This window comes from Oncorhynchus mykiss, chromosome 15, assembly GCF_013265735.2.
Source record: "Oncorhynchus mykiss isolate Arlee chromosome 15, USDA_OmykA_1.1, whole genome shotgun sequence".
NCBI classification, from domain to species: Eukaryota; Metazoa; Chordata; class Actinopteri; order Salmoniformes; family Salmonidae; genus Oncorhynchus; species Oncorhynchus mykiss.
Window position 1 is genome coordinate 44,245,205 of NC_048579.1, and position 22,685 is coordinate 44,267,889.

The window sequence follows — 22,685 nt, forward strand, 5'->3', positions numbered from 1 at the left end:
TCCCATCAATTTTAACCATCTTCCCTGTCCCTGCTGAAGAAAAGCAGGCCCAAACCATGATGCTGCCACCACCATGTTTGACAGTGGGGATGGTGTGTTCAGGGTGATGAGCTGTGTTATTCTGAGCACACACCGTGCATGCGGCAACAAAGGCTGAGACGTCAGGAACAATAGTGGGCCACCAGAAGCATTGTCCGAGGAAGGCCAGGGTCCGACGGGAGCTGGGATGGCAGGTAAGCTTGGAGGAATGAGCCCATTCCAGGACCTGAGTAGAATTAAGGTGCATGGCGGTGCGGAGATATTCTAAGTACTTATGATCAGTCCACGCCAAAAATTGATATTCCGCCCCTTCCAGTCAGTGCACCCGCTCTTTCAACGCAATCTTGATCCATTCAACATGTCACGGAGCACATCGTTGACCAGAGCCTGGAACACTGCGGGAGCGTTGGTGAGTCCAAACGGCATGACCAGGTACTCATAGTGTTCACTAACTGTGTTGAAAGCCGTCTTCCACTCGTCTCCTTCGCGTATCCGAACTAGGTGGTAGGCATTCCGAAGTTTCCAACTTGGAAAACATGGTGGCCCCTGGAGAGGTTTGAAAGACAAGGAGAGGAGTGGTAGAGGGTAGTGATTATTCACCGTGATATCATTGAGGCCCCGGTAGTTGATACATGGACGCAGGGTCTTGTCCTTTTTTTTCACAAAGAAGAACCCTGTGCCGGCAGGTGAGGCAAAAGGACAAATGCTCCCAGCAGCCAGAGTCCTCAATGTACTCCTCCATACCCTTGGTTTCAGGGCCAGACAGGGAATATAGCCCCCCACGAGGCGATGTTGTGCCCGGGAGGAGATCAATAGCACAATCGTTGGGATGGTGCAGAGGGAGGGAGGTGACGCAAGCCTTGTTGAACACCTCCAGGAGGTCCTGGTATTCCGCGGGAATGGGGAAGAAATCCAAGCATTTACCAGAGCCTGCAGGAGAACGTCCTGTGCCGCCTTAAGGCAATGTGAGTGGCAAAACGAGCTCCAAACCAGGAGGGAACCAGTGGTCTTACGGAGACCTTCCATAAGGCTCTGAAGTAGCTCCTCATGTTTTTCAATGGTGGCTCCTTGCAGGGAGACAGCGTTGCGGAGCCGGTCCGAGGCTGCTGGGTCAGTCATGGCCAGTTTCACACTATAACAACACAGGGCGAGACCCAGATGCAGACACAGGAGGCAGATTGTTTGAGCCTCTGATATTTATTAGAATACAAGGGGCAGGCAATAGGCAGGTCGAGGACAGGCAGAAGTTCATTAACCTGTTGAGTGTAGGGGGCAGTATTTTGATGTTTGGATGAAAAACATACCCAAATTAAACTGCCTATTTCTCAGGCCCAGAAGCTGGAATATGCATATAAGGATATAAGGTCAGATTAGGATAGAAAACACTCTAAAGTTTCCAAAACTGTCAAAATATTGTCTGTGAGTATAACAGAACTGATATAGCAGGCGAAAACCTGAGGAAAATCCAACTTGGAAGTGCCTCTTATTTTGAAACCTCCCTGTTCCATTGCATGCCTTCCCTCCATTTACAGGGATATCAACCAGATTCCTTTCCCTATGGCTTCCACATGGTGTGAACACTCTTTAGACATAGTTTCAGCCTTTTATTCTGAAAAATGAACGAGAATGATCACATTGCGTCAGTGGACGGCTGGGTGTCCCCAGAGTTTTACATGCGCCAACAGCTTGGAGCAGACATTTTTTCTCTCTCTCTCCTATTGAAAAAGCTACGGTCCGGTTGAAATATGATCGATTATTTATTGTAAAAACAACCAGAGGTTTGATTATAAAAAACGTTTGACATGTTTCTACGGACTTTACGGATACTATTTGGAATTTCATCTGCCCCGTCGTGACCTGCACGAGCCTGTGGATTACTAAACAAAATGCGCCAACCAAATGGAGGTTTTTGGATATAAAAATAATCTTTATCGAACAAAAGGAACATTTATTGTGTAACTGAAGATCATCAAAGATAAGCGATTCATTTTATTGCTTTTCTGACTTTCGTGACCAATCTACTTTGCTGCTAGCTGTTTGTAATGTTTTGTCTGCTGAGAGAGATGTCCTTACATTAACGCTTGGTTTGCTTTCGCTGTAAAGCTTTTTTGAGATCTGACACGCCAGGTGGATTAACAACGAGCTAAGCTGTGTTTTGCTATATTGCACTTGTGATTTCATGAAAATTAAGTATTTTTAGTAATTTAATTTGAATTTGGCGAGCTGCAATTCAGCGGATGTTGACGAAAATGATCCCGCTAACGGGATGGGTGCTCCAAGAAGTTAACCAGGTCAGAGTCAACAGCCAACAGACTAACAGAGAACACAGGTATAAATACATGGGGAAGATGGGCACCATCTGGAGGGGGGTGGAGACAAGCACAAAGACAGGTGAAACAGTTCAGGGTGTGACAGTTTCCCACCAGAATGGGCTTTAGGTGGGGCAGATGAACCTGTAGCCATATTACTTCAACAGTATTTAACACAAGATCCTCTCTAAGCTTTACAGGAAAGTGGTTCTGAATATGAATGGCCACACCTCCACCTTCTGTCTTTTCGGTAGATCTTATAACCATGTATTGCTACCACTCTATCATCAAAGGTGTTATCTAAGTGAGTTTCAGAGATTATATGAGAGACTATGAATGTCATCTGTTACTTGCAAATGATTGATTTCATGAACTTTCTTAAGATACATATGTTAACATGGGCTATTTTTAGCACTTTTCTGGGATGCTTGATGGTTTTGTATTGCTTTACTAGGAAGGTAAAAAAGTTATAGGAAAACCCACCTCAGTCTTCTGAAAATCTAACCCTAGGATAGAGTTTTATTTTTCAACGGTTCTATTATCCAAATTGTAATGCCAAAGACACACCAGAATGGCTTTCCAGGAGGTGTTGATTGTTCCAGAATGTTCCAGTCTCCATTCTGACTTAAACCTGCTTTAAAAAACAGAGACAATGTTTTAATATTGCTGTCCATCCATAATTCCCAAATTTACTGAGCTTAAGCAATTTTAACAAAAACTATGTATATACTGTACACTGAAGGTATTACACATTAGAAACACCTTCCTAATATTGAGTTGCACTCCGTTGTTGACCTCAGAACAGCCTCCATTGGCCAGGGACTGGACTCTACAAGGTGTCTAAAGCGTTCCACAGGGATGGTGGCCTGCGACCAGCGAACACGTTTCCACGGCTCCAGAGTGCAAAGGTTGCGAGCTTTACACCACTCCAGCCAATGCTTGACATTGCTCATGGTGATCTTAGGCTTTTGTGCGGCTGCTCGGCCAAGGAAACTCATTTCATGAAGCTCCCTACGAACAGTTATTGTACTGACATTTCTTCCAGAGGCAGTTTGGAACTCAGTAGTTAGTTTTACAACAGAGAACAGACCATTTTTATGTGCTATGTTCTGTGAGCTTGTGTGTCCTACCACTTCGCGGTTGAGCCGTTGTTTCTCCTAGATGTTTCCACCTCACAATAACAGCACTTACAGTTGAACTGACATGTTGGAAAGGCGGCATCTTATGACAGTGCCACATTGAAAGTCACTGAGCTCTTCAGTAAGGCCATTCAACTGCCGATGTTTGTCTATGGAGATTGCATGGCCGTGTGCTCTATATTTTACCCCTGCCAGCAACGGATGTGGCTGAAGTAGCCGAATCCATTCATTTGTATGTATTATGGATCCCCATTAGCTGCTGCTCTTCCTGGGGTCCGGCAAAATGAAGGCAGATATACAATTTTTAAAATATTACAATACGTTCATTACAGAATTCAAAGCTGTTTTATTCTGTTTGTGCACACACTAACAGATCAGTCGATAGATGTAATTAATCCTGTGCCAAGGAGAGACGAATTAGGCTATGTGTTCCACCGGTATGCTGTAGTCCATTGGGAGAACGAGCGAAAGAGCAGGGTAAAGTAAGCAGACAAGCTGGGTTTAATTCAGACAAAGTGTGAATCTACACTCATAAAAGATAAATACACATATAAAATAATCTTTCAAGCTTGTCAATTAATGGAGAATTAATGCAAATATGGCAATGCGTTCACAGGTTCAGACGCTGCCCGTTCTAATCAATGATAATAAAATCACATATCACCACGTATAATGTGCTCAAAATGTGTAATTCCAATTTAACATAGATTTTTTTTGTTGAAAACAGCAATGTTTTAGTGACGTGTGAATATCTGACCCAGAATGTTGTCAAATTCTGAACTTTTTGTTGAAATAATGTCTATTTTTTCAGTTCTTTAAAAATGGCCTTTTTGGAGATACAAGGTTTCCATCCGACAGTGACAATATTACTGTTTTAATGTTTGATTTGTCTGACCTCCCTGTTTCCCATCTCTCATTCTAGCTACATCTTCAGACAAAGCTGCACACGACTGGGCCAGTGGGCCATTGGCTACGTCACCAACAACGGGAACATCCTGCAGACCATCCCCCACAACAAGCCCCTCTTCCTGGCCCTCATCGACGGATGCAGGGAAGGCTTGTACGTAAAAACCTGGGAATTAAGTTCTTCATATTGCATTTTTCTGGAGCACAAGTTGCATTCCATCTAAATTCTAATAAAATAAATCTAGCTGAAGCGTTCCAAATATAATGAAAACATCCAAATACATAATCTATACAGCTAAAAACAACAATGTGATGTCAAAACATTGTTTTCATTGAGTTTAAAGAAAGACTGCTTCATCAATTTACCTGATTTTGATAACCGTTACTTTGGACAAAATCAAGACGTGAGTATTCTTGTATAAAAAATCTTAAATTACTGCTCAATTTGAGCAAATTTTGAATTTGCGATTATTTATGATTTATCACATCAAATCCTGTGATTAAGTCAATTAAATGTTTTTATCGTTTGACAGACCTAATTTAAAGACATGCATATTTAAGAATTCTATTTTAAATATTTATTTTCTGTGTATTTTTGTATTTTCAAATATATTTTAGTAATTGTATTTATTATGGATCCCCATTAGCTGCTGGGGTCCCGTAAAAATTGTGGTAGTAATACAGTTGAAGTTGAAAGTTTACATGCACCGTAGCCAATTACATTTAAAATCAGTTTTTTACAATTCCTGACATTTAATCCTAGTGAAAATTCTCTGTCTTAGGTCAGTTAGGATCAACACTTTATTTTAAGAATGTGAAATGTCAGAATAATTAGTAGAGAGAATGATTTATTTCAGCTTTTCCCAGTGGGTCAGAAATGTACATACACTCAATTAGTATTTGGTAGCATTGCCTTTAAATTGTTTAACTTGAGTCAAACGTTTGGGTAGCCTTCCACAGGCTTCCCACAATAAGTTGGGTGAATTTTGCCCCATTCCTCCTGACAGAGCTGGTGTAACTGAGTCAGGTTTGCAGGCCACCTTGCTCGCACACGCCTTTTCAGTTCTTTCTATAGGATTAAGGTCAGGGCTTTGTAATGGCAACTCCAATACCTTGACTTTGTTGTCCTTAATCCATTTTGCCACAACTTTGGAAGTATGCTTGGGGTCATTGTCCATTTGGATGACCAATTTGCAACCAAGCTTTAACTTCCTGACTGATGTTGTGAGATGTTGCTTCAATATATCCACGTAATTTTCCTACCTCATGATGCCATCTATTTTGTGAAGTACACCAGTCCCTCTTGCAGCAAAGCACCCCCAAAACATGATGCTGCCACCCCAGTGCTTCATGGTTGAGATGGTGTTCTTCGACTTGCAAGCCTCCCCTTTTTCCTCCAAACATAACGATGGTCATTATGGCCAAACAGTTCTATTTTTGTTTCATCAGACCAGAGGACATTTCTCCAAAAAGTACGAGCTTTGTCCCCATGTGCAAACCAAAGTCTGGCTTTTTATGGAGGTTTTGGAGCAGTGGCTTCTTCCTTGCTGAGCGGCCTTTCAGGTTATGTCGATATAGGACTCGTTTTACTGTGGATATAGATACTTGTGCCTGTTTCCTCCAGCATCTTCACAAGGTCCCCTGCTGTTGTTCTGGGATTGATTTGCACTTTTCGTACCAAAGTATATTCATCTCTAGGAGACAGAACGCGTCTCCCTCCTGAGCGGTATGATGGCTGTGGTCCCATGGTGTTTATACTTGCGTATTATTGTTTGTACAGATGAACGTGGTACTTTCAGGCATTTGGAAATTGCTCCCAAGGATGAACAAGACTTGTGGAGGTCTACAATTTTTTTTCTGCGGTCTTGGCTGATTTTTTAAAATTTTCCCATGTTGTCAAGCAAGGAGGCACTGAGTTTGAAGGTAGGCCTTGAAATACATGCACAGGTACACCTCCAATTGACTCAAATCATGTCAATCAGAAGCTTCTAAAGCCATGACATAATTTTCTGGAATTTTCCAAGCTGTTTAAAGGCACAGTCAACTTAGTGTATGTAAACTTCTGACCCACTGGAATTGTGATACAGTGAATTATAAGTGAAATAATCTGTCTGTAAACAATAGTTTGAAAAATGACTTGTGTCATTTACAAAGTAGATGTCCTATCCGACTTGCCAAAACTATAGTTTGTTAACAATACATTTGTGTAGGGGTTGAAAAACGAGTTTTAATGACTCCCAACTTAAGTGTATGTAAACTTCCGACTTCAACTGTATCTTTGTTTCATAGTATAGTTTATTTTTATTTGCTTAGTCACATGATTTCTTAATTTGCAGTATGTTTGCCAATCAGTTGGGCTGCAAGACTTATTTGCCATACCTTTTGCCTCATCCCTCTCATTATATTACATCTTTTTTACATTAAAATACATTTTTACAACAGATTTCACAATACATTAAGTATGTGCCCTCAGATTACTACTCTACTTAAACACACAATTCAGGTGTACATGTGTGTACAGTGCATTCGGAAAATATTCACACATATCTGGGGAAGGGTACCAAAACCTTTCTGCAGCATTGAAGGTCCCCAAGAAAACAGTGGCCTCGATCATTCTGAAGAAGTTTGGAACCACAAAGACTCTTCTTAGACCTGGCTGCCCGACCAAACTGAGCAGTTGGGGGAGAAGGGCCTTGGTCAGGGAGATGACCAAGAACCCGATGGTCACTCTGACAGAGCTCCAGAGTTCCTCTGTGAAGATGGGAGAGCCTTCCAGAAGGACAACCATTTCTACAGCACTCTCCCAATCAGGCCATTATGGTAGAGTGACCAGCCGGAAGCCACTCTTCAGTAAAAGGCAAATTACTCTCAGACCATGAGAAACAAGATTCTCTGGTCTGATGAAACCAAGATTAAACTATTTGGCCTCAATGCCAAGCGTCACATCTCGAGAAAACCAGGCACAGCACATCACCAGGCCAATACCATCCCTATGTTGAAGCATGGTGGTGGCAGCATCATGCTGTTGGGATGTTTTTCAGCGGCAGGGACTGGGAGACTAGTCAGAATCAATTGAAAGATGAATGGAGAAGTAATGAGATCCTTGATGAAAACCTGCTCCAGAGCGCTCAGGATCTCAGACTGAGGCGAAGGTTCACCTTCCAACAAGACAACAACCCTAAGCACACAGCCAAGACAACGCAGGAGTGACTTCGAGACAAGTCTCTGAATGTCCTTGAGTGGCCCAGCCAGAGCCCGGACTTGAACCCGATCGAACATCTCTGGTGAGACCTGAAAATAGTTGTGCAGTGACGCTCCCCATCCAACCTGACAGAGCTTGAGAGGATCTGCAGAGAAGAATGGGATAAATTCCCCAAATACAGGTGTGCCAAGCTTTATGCATCATACCCAACAAGACTTGAGGCAGTATTCGCTGCCAAAGGTGCTTCAACAAAGTACAGAGTAAAGGGTTAGAATACTTATGTAAATGTGATATTTCAGTTTTTGTGATTATGGAGTATTGTGTAGTTTGATGTGAAAAAAAAAACATTTTATCAATTTTAGAATAAGGCTGTAACATAATGTTGGAGGAAATTATAGTTGAAATGATTAATTATGTATACATTTATTAGAATTCCTCTAACACATAACAAAATGTGGAAAAAGTGAAGGGGTCTGAATACTTTCCAAATGCACTGTATGTTATTTGTGTGTGACTCTTCACAGTCCTCGCTGTTCCATAGTGTGTATTTGTATCGTTTTTTTAAATTTGATTTTATTGCTTGCGTGAGTTACTTGATGTGGATTAGAGTTCCATGTAGCCATGGCTCTGTTTAGTACTGTGCACTTGTCAGCTCAGGGATTTGATCTTGCAACCTTTTGGTTACTAGTCCAAAGTCGCCGCCCGTTTTGGAGGTGTTCAGAACAAGGTTAAGGGGAGAGAAAGCTTGTTGGACACTAAGAAAGTTTTGTTGTAGAGCATTTAACACAAAATCCAGGGAGGGGCCAGCTGAGTATAAGACTGTATCACCTGTATATACAGTATATCACAAAAGTGAGTACACCCCTCACATTTATGTAAATATTTGAGTATATCTTTTCATGTGAGAACACTGAAGAAATGACACTTTGCTACAATGTAAAGTAGTGAGTGTACAGCTTGTATAACAGTGTAAATTTGCTCTCCCCTCAAAATAACTCAACACACAGCCATTAATGCCTAAACCGCTGGCAACAAAAGTGAGTGCACCCCTAAGTGAACGAACGTCACTTCATGTGTACCTTTTGATAGAGGCGCGTAAACCAGAAAAGTAGCGTCAGTTTGTTTTGCTCCTGTATTGAACACAGATCATCCCGTCTTCAATTTGATCGATTATATACGTTTAGAAATACCTAAAGTTGTATTACAAAAGTAGTTTGAAATGTTTTGAAGTTTTACAGGTAACTTTTGAGATATTTTGTAATGACGTTGCGTAAGTTGGAAGCAGTGTTTTTCTGGATCAAACGTGCCAAATAAATTGACATTTTGGATAGATAGAAGGAATTAATCGAACAAAAGGACCATTTGTGATGTTTATGCGACATGTAGGAGTGCCAACAAAAGAAGCTCGTCAAAGGTAAGGCATGATTTATATTTTATTTCTGCATTTTGTGTCGCGCCTGCAGAGTTGAAATACGCTAATCTCTCATTGTTTACTGTTGTGCTATCATCAGATAATAGCATCTTATGCTTTCACCGAAAAGCCTTTTTGAAATCTGACATGATGACTGGATTCACAACGAGTGTAGCTTTAATTTGCTATCTTGCATGTGTAATTTAATGAAAGTTTGATTTTTATAGATATGTATTTGCATTTTCCCTGGCTATTGGCCATGTGGGACGCAAGCGTCCCGCCTACCCCAGAGAGGTTAAGGCCATGCAACCTGAGTTGTAACCTGAGTGAGGTGCACATGTACAGTACATAAACAGATGCATGCGCCATATTTTTATGTGGATGCGCCATATATTTATGTGGTGGACACTTGATACTGTTAAGTTCTAATTTTCAGAGTAAATAACTCACGGACACCTAGAAGCTTAACCAAGTTGAATTCTTCCCAAAGGGTTGATACCGCTGGATTCAGACAAACCGACATTTCACACAAGCACTGATATTTAATCCTTTCTCCTAAGCTGAGTCTCCTCCTCCACAACTGAACAGCCAATGCATCTCTGTTGCCAGACAGAACCTTAGTGATTGATATCTGTTCTTCCTCACTTCATCTAACCTGACCTCTACCCCAAAGTGCTCACTCCTCCCCAACTCAAGGCTTTCATGTTTATTGATACCAGACTGTGTCTCTTCTCCTCCCAGAGTATCCCTGATGGCCAGCAATAACATATCCTGACATAATGTAAACATTATACATCACCCTCTCTCCCTCAGTGACATTGTTAGTTTCTAAGATCTCCACCCGTCTCCCCTTATCAATGCCTGCCACATGTAATCTCTTCCTTGCACTCAACACATTCCAAGCTTAGTGTAACAAACTTCTTCGTCTGATGAGGAGTAGGATAGATCCTACTTGCAGACTGGCAGCTCCTTACAGACTGGCAGCTCCTTACAGACTGGCAGCTCCGTGCAGACTGGCAGCTCCTTGCAGACTGGCAGCTCCTTGCAGACTGGCAGCTCCTTGCAGACTGGCAGCTCCTTGCAGACTGACAGCTCTGGCTGCTTCATGCAGACTGACAGCTCTGGCTGCTCCATGCAGACTGACAGCTCTGGCTGCTCCATGCAGACTGACAGCTCTGGCTGCTCCATGCAGACTGACAGCTCTGGCTGCTCCATGCAGACTGACAGCTCTGGCTGCTCCATGCAGACTGACAGCTCTGGCTGCTCCATGCAGGCTGGCAGCTCTGGCTGCGCTGAACAGGCGGGAGACTCCGGCAGCGCAGGAGAGGAGAAAGGCTCTGGCTGCGCTGAACAGGCGGGAGAGTCCAGCAGCGCTGTAGAGGAGAAAGGCTCCGGCAGCGCTGTAGAGGCGGAAGGCTCTGGCAGCGCTAAACAGGCGACGCGCACTGTAGGCCTGATGCGTGGTGCTGGCACTGGTGGTACTGGGCCGAGGACACGCACAGGAAGCCTGGTGCGGGGAGCTGCTACCGGAGGGCTGGGGTGTGGAGGTGGCACAGGATGGGCTAGACCGTGAAGGCGTACTGGAGATCTTGAGAGCAGTGCTGGCACAGGACGTGCAAGGCTAGGGATGTGCACAGGAGGCCTGGTGCGTGAGGCTGGAACCAACTTCACCAGCCGACTAACACGCACCTCAGGACGAGTATGGAGCGCTAACCCAGGTGCCATCAAATCCCCGACACGTTCCGTCGGGCGAATTCCATGCAAAAAGCACCAACACAGCAACTCCCTCATTTCTCTCTCCTCCAATTTCCCCATTAACTTCTTCACAGTCTCTGCTTCGCTCACCTCCAACACCGGCTCTGGTTCTGGTCTCCTCCTTGGCTCCTCACGATAAACAGGGGGAGTTGGCTCAGGTCTGAACCCTGACTCTGCCACACTCTCCCTGAGCCCCCCCCCCCCCAAGACATTTTTGGGGCTGACTCTCGGGCCTCCGTCCGCGCCGCCTTTCTTGCTTCGCAAACTCCATTCTCCTATATCCTTCCGCGCACTGCTCCATCGAATCCCAGGCGGGCTCCGGCACTCTCCCTGGGTCGACCGCCCACCTGTCTATCTCCTCCCAAGAGGTATAGTCCATACTGTACTCCTCTTTGGGCTGCTCCTGTTGCCTCTTCTATGGAATAGAATATGGCTGCCTAAATATGGTTCCCAATCAGAGACAACGATAAACACCTGCCTCTGATTGAGAACCACTCCAGTCAGCCATAGACTTTGCTAGATCATCCCACTATCTACAATCCCAATACATACACACCAAAACCCCAAGACAAAACACACCACAATACAAAAACCCCATGCCACACCCTGGCCTGACCCAAAACATGAAGATAAACACAAAATACTTCGACCAGGGCGTGACAGAGAGTCATTTGAATAGAGGCACTGCAGATTGTGCTGATGACTGGTCCGTCAGAACCACGCATGAACAAGGCAATCTATATTCGGAGAACCTGTTTCTGTCCTGCCCTTGACTTTGGTGCAGGGCATGTGATGTCCATAGCCTCTTCATCGCAAAACTCTCTGATCTTCTCAAAAAGATACGTTTGTCTAGCTGTGTCCAGTCCAGGTGGGGCTTGTACAGGCAGACCATCTATTTGGTGAAGAAATGGTGAATGGATGATCTCCGCATGTGTGGTTCCCACCGTAAAGCATGGAGTTGGAGGTGTGTTGGGGTGGGGGTGCTTTGCTGGTGACAGTCAGTGATTTATTTAGAATTCAAGGCACACTTAACCAGCATGGCTACCACAGCATTTTGAAGCGATACGCCATCCCATCTGGTTTGCACTTAGTGGGACTATAATTAGTTTTTCAACAGGACAATGACCCAACACACCTCCAGGCTGTGTAAGGGCTATTTGACCAAGAAGGAGAGTGATGTAGTGCTGCATCAGATGACCTGGCCTCCACAATCACCCGACCTCAACCCAATTGAGATGGTTTGGGATGAGTTTGACCGCAGAGTGAAGGAAAAGCAGCCACAAGTGCTCAGCATATGTGGGAACTCCTTCATGAGTGTTGGAAAAGCATGGTGGCTACTTTGAAGAATCTAAAATCTAAAATAAATTTGGTTTGTTTAACACTTTTTTGGTTACTACATGATTCCATATGTGTTATTTCATAGTATTGATGTCTTCATTATTCTACAATGTAGAAAATAGTAAAAATGAAAGAAAAACCCTTGAATGAGTAGGAGCATCCAAACTTTTGACTGGTACTGTATGTTTGGACTGCAATTCAGGTTTTATCTGCCAGTGTTGTACACTGTGACAAAAACTAAACCTTATTATTTTGCTTCTACTACAAATCTACAATCATTGACGGGGTAGGGAGGGAATTGGGGCCTGCAATGCAAGTGCACATTTTGGGAGAAAGGTGGGGAATTGGGATGTAGCCATTTACACAGTCTTATTTCCTCTCTGTCTTGACTGCTCAGGCGACGAGGGATGATTACCTCTGTAAATGTAGTTTGATCTCTTTCGCCACACTTGAGTGGTTTCGGTTCAGAGCGCCTTTGGGAGGCGAGCAAAGGTGGCCCACTTCTGCAAATATTCTAATGGAGGATTCCTAGGATACAATTATGCATGAAAGCACATTAGGCTCACTGCCTGTGTGTGTCGGTGGACAAAGCAGTCAGATCATGGGGACTCGATTTGGAGAGAGCACTTCATGACTTCACTCTTCATAGTGCTGTCATAAGAAATGTATTGCGGTAAAATACAAATTGCAGAAACAAACTACCTTGGGCTCCCGAGTGGTGAAGTGGTCTAAGGCACTGCATCTCAGTGCTAGAGGTATCACTAGAGACACCCTGGTTTGAATCCGGGCTGTATCACAACCAGACGTGATTGCAAGTCCCATAGGGCGGCGCACAATTGGCCCAGTGTCGCCCAGTTTGGCTGGTGTAGGCCGTCATTGTAGAATTTGTTCTTAACTGACTTGCCTAGTTAAATAAAGGTCACCAATGCATTCATGTGCCATGCTCCATGAAACAAAAATATTTCTCCCAAAAAGTATTCTGTGTCAGGATAATGCTGAGTCTCTTTTAAAGTGGTCCTAAATTGAGATGCCATGCAATGTCATTTTTATGACTGTGTTACGAAGATGTTTGATAATAGATTAATAAATGTAGCTTGTTGTGCCTTCTGTGACATCTCTGTGTCGTTCTTAGTTTTTGTCAGCAGTCTGCAAAGAATGCTGTGATATCTAAGCTGTCTATCTTCTGTCCTCAGCTACTTGTTTCCTGACGGACGCAGCTACAACCCTGACCTTAAAGGCTTGTGTGAACCCACCATCCATGATCACATTAAAGTCACACAGGTCAGTGTGTGGGGTGTGTGTGTGTGAGAGAGAGGGAGAGAGAGAGAGAGAATATTGCATTTTTGCAAATTGCTTTACAGCGAAAGCACACCAAACGATTATGTTAGGTCAGCACCTAGTCACAGAAAATCATACAGCCATTTTCCAGCCAAGGAGTGGGCTCACAAAAGTCAGAAATAGCGATTAAATTAATCACTAACCTTTCATGATCTTCATAAGATGGCACTCACAGGACTTAATGTTACACAATAAATGTGTGTTTTGTTCGATAAAGTTAATATTTATGTCCAAAAACCTCATTTGAAATTGGTGTGTTATGTTCAGAAATGCATTTTCTCAAACAAACATCTGGTGAAAGTGCAGAGAGCCACATCAAATTACAGAAATACTCATCATAAACATTGATAAAAGATACAGGTGTTATGCATGGAATTATAGATCAACTTCTCCTTAATGCAACCACTGTGTCAGATTTCAAAAAGGCTTTATGGCGAAAGCACACCTTGCGATTATGTCAGGTCAGCACCTAGCCACAGAAAAACATACAGCTATTTTCCAAAGAAGGAGAGGTGTTACAAAAGTCAGAAATAGCATTATAAATATTCACTTACCTTTGATGATCTTCATCAGAATGCACTCCCAGGAATCCCAGTTCCACAATAAATGTTTGATTTGTTCGATAAAGTCCATCATTTATGTTCAAATACCTCCTTTTTGTTCGCACGTTTAGTTCACAAATCCAAACTCACGAGGTGTGGGCAAGTCCAGGCGAAATTTCAGGCGAAAAGTCCAAAAAGTTATATTACAATTCGAAGGAAGATGTCAAACGATGTATATAATCAATCTTTAGGATGTTTTTGTCATAAATCTTCAATAATGTTTCCACCGGACAATTCCTTTGTCTTTAGAAATGAAAAGAAACGCAGCTACCTCTCTCAGCCGTGCGCATGATTTAGCTCATGGCACTCTGCCTGACACCTGACTCAAACAGCTCTCATTCTCTCCCCCTTCACAGAAGAAGCCTGAAACAAGGTTATAAAGACTGTTGACATCTAGTGGAAGCCTTATGAAGTGCAATATGACCCCATAGACACTGTATATTCAATAGGCAATGACTTGAAAAACTACAAACCTTAGATTTCCCACTTCCTATTTTTTTTCTCAGGGTTTTGCCTGCCATATGATTTCTGTTATACTCACAGACATCATTCAAACAGTTTTATAAACTTCAGAGTGTTTTATATCCAAATCTACTAATTATATGCATATTCTAGCTTTTGGGCCTGAGTAGCAGGCAGTTTACTCTGGGCACCTTATTATCCAAGCTACTCAATACTGCCCCCCCAGTCCCAAAGAAGTTAAGAACTGTACCTTTTTTTTTCCAAAATGACATAACCAAAAACTAACTGCCTGTAGCTCAGGACCTGAAGCAAGGATATGCATATTATTGATGCCATTTGAAAGGAAGCACTTTGAAGTTTGTGGAAATGTGAAATTAATGTAGGAGGACATAACACATTAGATCTGGTAAACGATAATACAAACAAAAAAAACAGGCGTTTATAATTTTTTTAAATAATCTTTGAAATACAAGAGAAAGTCAATCATGTATAGTTTAGGCACAATTTAGATTTTGGCCACTAGATGGCAGCAGTGTGCGCGCAAAGTTTCAGATTGAGCCAGTGAAGCATGGCAATACTAGTGAATATTTTGTATCAAGTCTGCCCAAATGTGCCGGATTGGTAAATTGATTCATTTTCAAGTACGTGACTACAGAGAACATACAAAATGATATGGTAATACAACATTTAAGTTTACACACTCCCAGGAATATCATACATGATGGATCATTAGCTTATACTTAAACTATGCTACATTTTATTTCTGGGACCCTCAGGATGACAAATCAGAGCAATATTACTGAATGTGAGTACATTATTTACCTTCAGAGGTGAATGTATTAAACCAGTTGCCGTGATAAAAGTTCTGCTGTTGTGCACTCTCCTCAAACAATAGCATGGCATTTTTTCACTGTAATAGCTACTGTAAATTGGACAGTGCAGTTAGATTAACAATAATGTAAGCGTTCTGCCCATATAAGACATGTCTATGTCTTGGAAAGGTTGCTTTTACTTACAACTGTCATGCTAATCACATTAGCGCACGTTAGCTCAACCATCCCGGAATAGGAACACCCATCCTGTAGAGGGCTGGTCTTCCGTTCTAACAAAAGTGGCTGCTATGCAGGCTGACTAACGTTCTTGTCACTCCCAACTTCAGCTAACTCCGTCACGTCAAACATTGCACCTGGAATGACAGCCCACTAGCTGCATTTTCGTCTGTTTGAGCTTTTTTTTTTATTGTCATTTACTTGGATATATCCATAATAATGATGATGATGGGTGATTTTGGCCTGGCTCAGAAAAGGTTTTGTCTTGTCTGGACACCTCTCTATTATATTTATATTTGTATTTATTATGGATAACCATTAGCGCCTGCCAAGACTCTTCCCAGGGTCCGGCAAAATTAAGGCAGTTATACAATTTAAAAACATTACAATACATTAATTACAGAATTCCCAACACACTTAAGTGTGTGCCCTCATGCCCATATTCCACTACCACATATCGCAACACAAAATCCATGTGTACGTGTGTGTATAGTGCGTATGTTATCATGTGTCGGTGCCTATGTTTGTGTTACTTCACAGTCCCTGCTGTTCCATATGGTGTATTTTTACCTGCTTTTTAAAACTGATTCTACTGCTTGCATCAGTTACCTGATGTGGAATAGAGTTCCATGTAGTACTATGCGCCTCCCATAGTCTGTTCTGGACTTGGGGACAGTGAAGAGACCTCTGGTGGCATGGATTGTGGGGTATGCATTGGTGTCCGAGCTGTGTGCTAGTATTTTAAACAGACAGCTCCGTACCTTCTGCTTCTCAACACCTCTTACAAAAACAAGTAACGAGGAAGTCAATCTCTCTTCCACTTTGAGCCATGAGAGATTGACATGCATGTCATTAATGTTAGCTCTCCGTGTACTTTTAAGGACCAGCCGTGCTGCCCTGTTCTGAGCCAACTGCAATTTTCCCAAGTCCCTCTTTGTGGTACCTGACCACACGGGTCCAGGTGCGACAAAACTAGGGCCTGTAGGACCTGCCTTGTTGATAGAGTTGTTAAGAAGGCAGAGCAGTGCTTTATTATGGACAGACTTCTCCCCAGCTTAGCTACTGTTGTGTCAATATGTTTTGACCATGACAGTTTACAATCCAGGGTTACGCAGTTTAGTCACCTCAACTTGCTCAATTTTAATTACGAGATGTAGTTGAGGTTTAGGGTTTTGTGAATGATTTGTCGCAAATACAATGCTTTTAGGTATTGGAAATATTTAGGACTAACTTATTTCTTGTTACCCATTCCGAAACTAACTGCAGATCTTTGTTAAGTGTTGCAGTCATTTCAGTTGCTGTAGTAGCTGACGTGTATAGAGTTGAGTCATCCGCATACATAGACACATTGGCCTTACGCAATGCCAGTCGAATGTCGTTAGTAAAGATTGAAAAAGGCAAGGGGCCTGAACAGCTACCCTGGGGAATTCCTGATTCTGTTGGAGAAGCTTCCATTAAAGAACACCCTCTGTGATCTGGGGCGGCAGGGTAGCCTAGAGGTTAGAGCGTTGGACTAGCGTTGGACTGAGCTGACATCTGTCGTTCTGCCCCTGAACAGGCAGTTAACCCAATGTTCCTAGGCCGTCATTGAAAATAAGAATTTGTTTTTAACTGACTTGCCTAGTTAAATAAAGGTAAAATGAAAAAGGTCATTATTTGTCCACATTATAGCAGGGGATGTAAAGCCATAACACATACATTCTTCCAGCAGCAGCCTATGATCGATAATGTCAAAAGATGCACTGAAGTCTAACAAAACAGCCCCACAACCATTTTATCAATTTCTCTCATCAGTCATTTGTGTAAGTGCCGTGCTTGTTGAGTGTCATTCCCTATGAGTGCTGAAAGTCTATTGTCAATTTGTTTACTGTATCTGGTCAAACACAAAGTTTACTAAGGGTTAGTAACAGACTGATTGGTCTGCTATTTGAGCCAGTAAAGGGGGCATTACTATTCTTGGGTAGCGGAATGACTTTAGCTTCCCTCCAGGCCTGAGGGCACACACTTTGTGGTAGGGTCCAGGGGAGTTTGCATTTCAAAAGTGAAACAAATCTTCAGAGGTCGGACAGGCAGCCAGCTTATATTACCCCAGCTGTACCAAACGAAATGCTAGGCTACAATCAAGGGGAAATAATGTGCGAGTTGAGATAAATAGAATAGATGCAAATTCTTATGATGGTGAAATTCTGATGGTAGTGCAATGATAATTGATGGAACTGTTAGCAGGCATAGTGTGCCTGTAACAGCCAATACAGCACAGCTTGGAACGCTGCTCCTACAATCAGCATCTAGGATCCAAAAAACCTGTTTTATAATGGCAATTGTGACCGCATTGCAGAAAGCTAAGACTCTCAGGAACATAGTGCCGTGGAAAATGTATTTGTTCCCTTTCAGATTTGTGCATACTTTTGACACTGAATGTTATCAGATCTTCAACCCAAACCGAATATTAGATAAAAGGAAACTGAGTGAACAAATAACACAAAATGTTGATACTTATTTCATTTACTGAATTAACAAAAGTATGCAACAGTCAATACCCCTGTGTGAAAAAGTAATTGCCCCCTTATACTCAATAACTGATTGTGTCACCTTTAACTGCAATGACTGCAACCAAATGCTTCTTGTAGTTGTTGATCAGTCTCTCACATTGCTGTGGAGGAATTTTGGCCCACTCGTCCATGTGGAACTGCTTTAACTCAGCGACATTTGTGGGTTTCATGAACTTTCCAATAATTGTCTGATGTATTTCAATCACTTCAAAGCCTACTTCATTTAGACTAATTTAGGCATTACCTGATTTGACATGTCTTTGTGTTATTTATAAGGCCAGATTCAACATTTTCATAAAGTACTTTTTACACATTTGTTTCGGATACCCCCAAGAGTTCTAAAGTAGAGAATAAAATAGTCTGATGGTCCATGTTATCACCAACTTAAAACAAATATGTGTTAATAGGGTAGTAATATAATAAAGAAAACACTTAGTATTCCGAGGAATTCACTGTACTTCAACATTGTAAAGGTCTGCCACATCTGTTTCTGTCTCTCATCATCCCTAAAATGTGGTTATCAATCAGAGCTTGTCAAACCTGATAGACCAACATTATCACAAAATGCAGCCTAAATCACATGAATCAGCCAATAAGTCCGTCGATCATATGCTGAGGTTATGAAACAATATCTTGTTCAAGTTGAGCTTTAACCAAAAACTATGGATAGGGGCAAACTTACCATGTTCAAAATTACATGACCAAATCAACTCAATGACTTGGTTTGAAGTTACTTAGAGGTGATTAGGCCATAACTTTTGAACATGGTGAGCTTGCCACCATCACCCTTAGTTTTTTGGTTATTTTGTCTACAGTTCACTCAAGTTGGCAGTGGCTTTTGATACCAATCTGAACCATGGATGACTGTCTCTCCTGCCCCCATAGATTACTTTCTGGGTAAATGACAAAACAGGGGAAGAAAGTAAGGCATTTGTCTGTTGGTCCTGCATTAAAGACCTTTAATTTGTGGAAAAAATTGTGATAAAGTAAACCAGTTTCATTTAAGCACCGAAAATTGACAGCTGTTTCTTACGGATTGCAAAATAGTTGAGAATAGTTTTTTGATGTACCGTTTCCATGGCACATGGTTTATGAACTAATACACAAAATGAATCCGCCGGATTCTAAACTTTTAGTTTTTCAATTTAAATTATTATACAAAATTCTTGCAACCAATAGGATGTTATATATATATATATATCGAGGATGCAACCGTCTCAGCTCTGCAGATTTTGCTGCGAAGAGACAGAATCGTTAGATAATTTGTGTTGGTACTCTCTATATGTCGCTTGTTTTTGGTTGCATGTTCAGGAATGGCTGAAGAATTGCAACATTTACCTGGAGTTAACTCTACAAATAGCACTGCTGGATGATCTGACAAGTCATTGTCAATTGACCAATAATATAATAATACTCTTAGCAAAAATGTTTAACTTACATTTACAATCTGTAGAAACTATGAGAATAGAAAGGTTCAGAACGTTTGTGAAACATCACAGCACAATTGAAAAATATATATCAAATAGAATTCAAAACTGGACGGTATTCAGAGATAGATGGGAGCGGTTTCATGGAGCTGAAGGATGGGACTAAAAACAAACAAAAGATAACTAATGTAAAATGTGACCGACTGGCTCAAATCAGTCTTGTGTAGTACATTTTCACATTGGATAAAAGTAGAGACTCAGAGCTACAACATGGTATATCATAGACTACAGTGGAGGAACAATGGGAACATAATTCTACTTTGAAAGTTGATAAAGTTGTAAACTCACTTTCGAGAAAATGTCCTTTAAATGTTTTGGTACTACTACTGGAGAGCACTTCTTTGTCTACACCCATTCAGCATCGTTCACACCCTCTCAAGGTTTAGCCCCACCCCTAACAATAGCAGTCAAGCACTCAAGCTAACTTGCTAGCTACTTCCAGACACAAATGAGAGAACAGCTCACTGAACATTACTCTCCCTAGCAGAGCTGGTTAGGCTGTTGGTGACTGCAACTGTAAGAGATTTTCAGTTTGTAAATTCAGAGTGTTTCGCTCTCTGAGTGTTCAGAGCACACACTGGACGCTCTGGCCGAACTTTCTGACCTCACAACGGCAGTCAAGCACTCAAGCTAACTGGCTAACATTGGCTAGCTTGCTAGCTACTTCCAGACACAATTGAGAGAACACCCCACTCTGACCATTTTACTCGCCCTAGCAGAGCTGGTTAGGCTGTTTTCATGTTAACTGTGTTGCTGGCAACAATTTAGTTACCTTTTTTTGCCAATGTTTACTGACACCGGCCAGATTCAACGGACATTGAGCGTTTGTAAATTCATCAGTTATTCTGCGCTCTGGCACTCAGAAAGCTTGCTAGCTAGGTAAACAATGTACCTAGCTTGGTAAACAAAGTGTAAGTTCACACATGTCACATAACGCGTTAGCTAACGAGCCAGACAGCTAACGTTAGCTAGTCAAACAACAATGAATAGTGCTAACTAACCATGTTCAATGTTAGCTAGCTAACATTAGGCTCTAGCTAGAACAGCAAACGGCTCTGAGAAACAAATAATAACATCAGCTAGGGAGCCAACCAGCTAACGTTAGCTTGAAATGAAACCACTTTCTGTCAAAAATTAGAAAACGTGTAATATCTGAAAATGTAACGTTAGCTAGCTAACGCTAGACTTTCTTACCTGTATGCATCATCGTGCATGGATTTGTCTCCCTGTCAGGAATGCCATATCACGGTTGCCCTTAGTTTGAAGATGAAATATGGAGACAGGTGTTTCCTCCATCTCTTTAGCTATCATGCTATAATTCCACTGATTTCAAAACTTGAACCTCCAGAAAGTGGACGCCACACTTATGCAGCTCCACTACATAATACATTTTTTAGAAAGCCGCGTTCGACTGGATTACCAACACAGACTGACAAGCTTCTATGGCAGACCAATCCGAACTCCTCTCTCGGCATGTTCAGCCCACTCATTATCTCAGCCAATCATGGCTAGTGGGAAGGTCGCTAATGTTTTCTGTGGCTAAACCAACAAGGCTTGTAATTTAACAATTTTATTCATATTTACAGATGGCATATGAGTTTGTTAGTAAGGCACATGAACGTTCACATGTTCAAGAAGGCATTTCTGCCCCAAAAACGCATTTTGATTAAAAACATTTTTTTACGTTCAAACGGCTCTCCTGTTAAGTCGTAACATGCGACATATGCCTAGTTTCCTGAATCGGTGTGTCCAAACTTTTGACTGGTACTGTATGTAAATGTGATATTTCTGTTGTTTTTCTTATTATAATTTCGCAAAAAAGTAAACAAAAAATGTTTTTGCTTTGTCATTATGGGGTATTGTGTGTAGATTGATGAGGGGAAAAAACAATTGAATCCATTTTAGTGTACGGCTGTAACGTAACAAAATGTGGAAAAAGTCGAGCAGTCTGAATACTTTCCCGAATGCACTATACATCTCACTTGATTCAAATTCACTTCCTTTAATTCAAATTCAATTAATATTCTGCTTCATGTGTGACCAATTCTTATTTTAATTCATGAGTTGTGTGTGCTGCCTCATAACTGACCCCTCTTTGGTCCTAAAGGAGCAGTACGAGCTCTACTGCGAGATGGGCTCCACCTTCCAGCTGTGCAAGATCTGCGCAGAGAACGACAAGGATGTAAAAATCGAGCCCTGCGGACACCTCATGTGCACCTCCTGCTTGACTGCCTGGCAGGTAATCAAATAAAATGTTGACGGTGCATTGCAGAGTGTATTTTGTCATTGTGAGTAGGGTTTGAATCTCAGGTTTACATGACAGGGATGGATCATGTTACACTAGCACAATCTATCTTGGCATTGCATGCGTGCCAATTGCTAGGCTAGTGCACAGAAAACCAAACAGCCTTTCCCGTATTTGTTTGATTGAGCCACAATTTATTTCAGCATCTGTGGTGCAAAACAAGGCATTTCTGTTTCCACTGTTAATGCTTTTCCAACAGTGTTCTTCATGTCTACTTAGTTGTCATGACTTTCCCTTCTGGGTGAGAATCAGAGAGAGCCCCCCCCTCTAACAGAGAGGAAGTTGGGGAAGTTGGCCAATACCTTGCAGGAACTCTCTTTCCCACTTTGCAGAAATGGAAGTTAAAAATCCCATTGTTACAGCAGAGAGATTTTGCAGTAGTGTAACATCAAAAGGTTGGACATTGAAACAATATTTCTTACCTAATTAATGTGGGAAATGGATGGTGGGGTCCAAACAATAATAATGTCAAACCAGTTGTTGTTTGGTGATATCATTAAAAATGTTATAACGGAAACATTGTAACTTTCACAATATACATGTCAGAGTCACATCTAAATGTTATAAAACTTATATGATTAAATATGAAACTATTGTTGAGAAGATGTGATTTTAGCCTTCTAGATAAGATAATGGTTTTTCATATAGACTTTGCCAAGTTAGTAACCATGCCCACGAGAGCACAGACATTGTGGCAACTTAATGGAACCGCCCTCCAAGCCGAGTGCTTAAAAGGACTAGCTGAAGAATTAACATATTAGACCAAAACATGCCGGGTTGCTGCCGGTGAG

The 22,685-nt window shown here is 41.9% G+C and overlaps 1 protein-coding gene across 5 annotated transcripts in view; it reads left to right on the plus strand.

Moving 5' to 3' along the window:
* Positions 1–22,685, plus strand: part of cblb (Cbl proto-oncogene B, E3 ubiquitin protein ligase) — a 152,895-nt gene that overhangs the window by 71,853 nt on the left and 58,357 nt on the right. For all 5 annotated transcript variants that reach the window (XM_036944415.1, XM_036944414.1, XM_036944416.1 and 2 more), the window contains 3 exons: positions 4,410–4,547; positions 13,293–13,380; positions 21,697–21,828. In XM_036944415.1, coding sequence (XP_036800310.1) covers positions 4,410–4,547; positions 13,293–13,380; positions 21,697–21,828 — 358 coding nt within the window. The remainder of the gene's footprint in view (positions 1–4,409; positions 4,548–13,292; positions 13,381–21,696; positions 21,829–22,685) is intronic.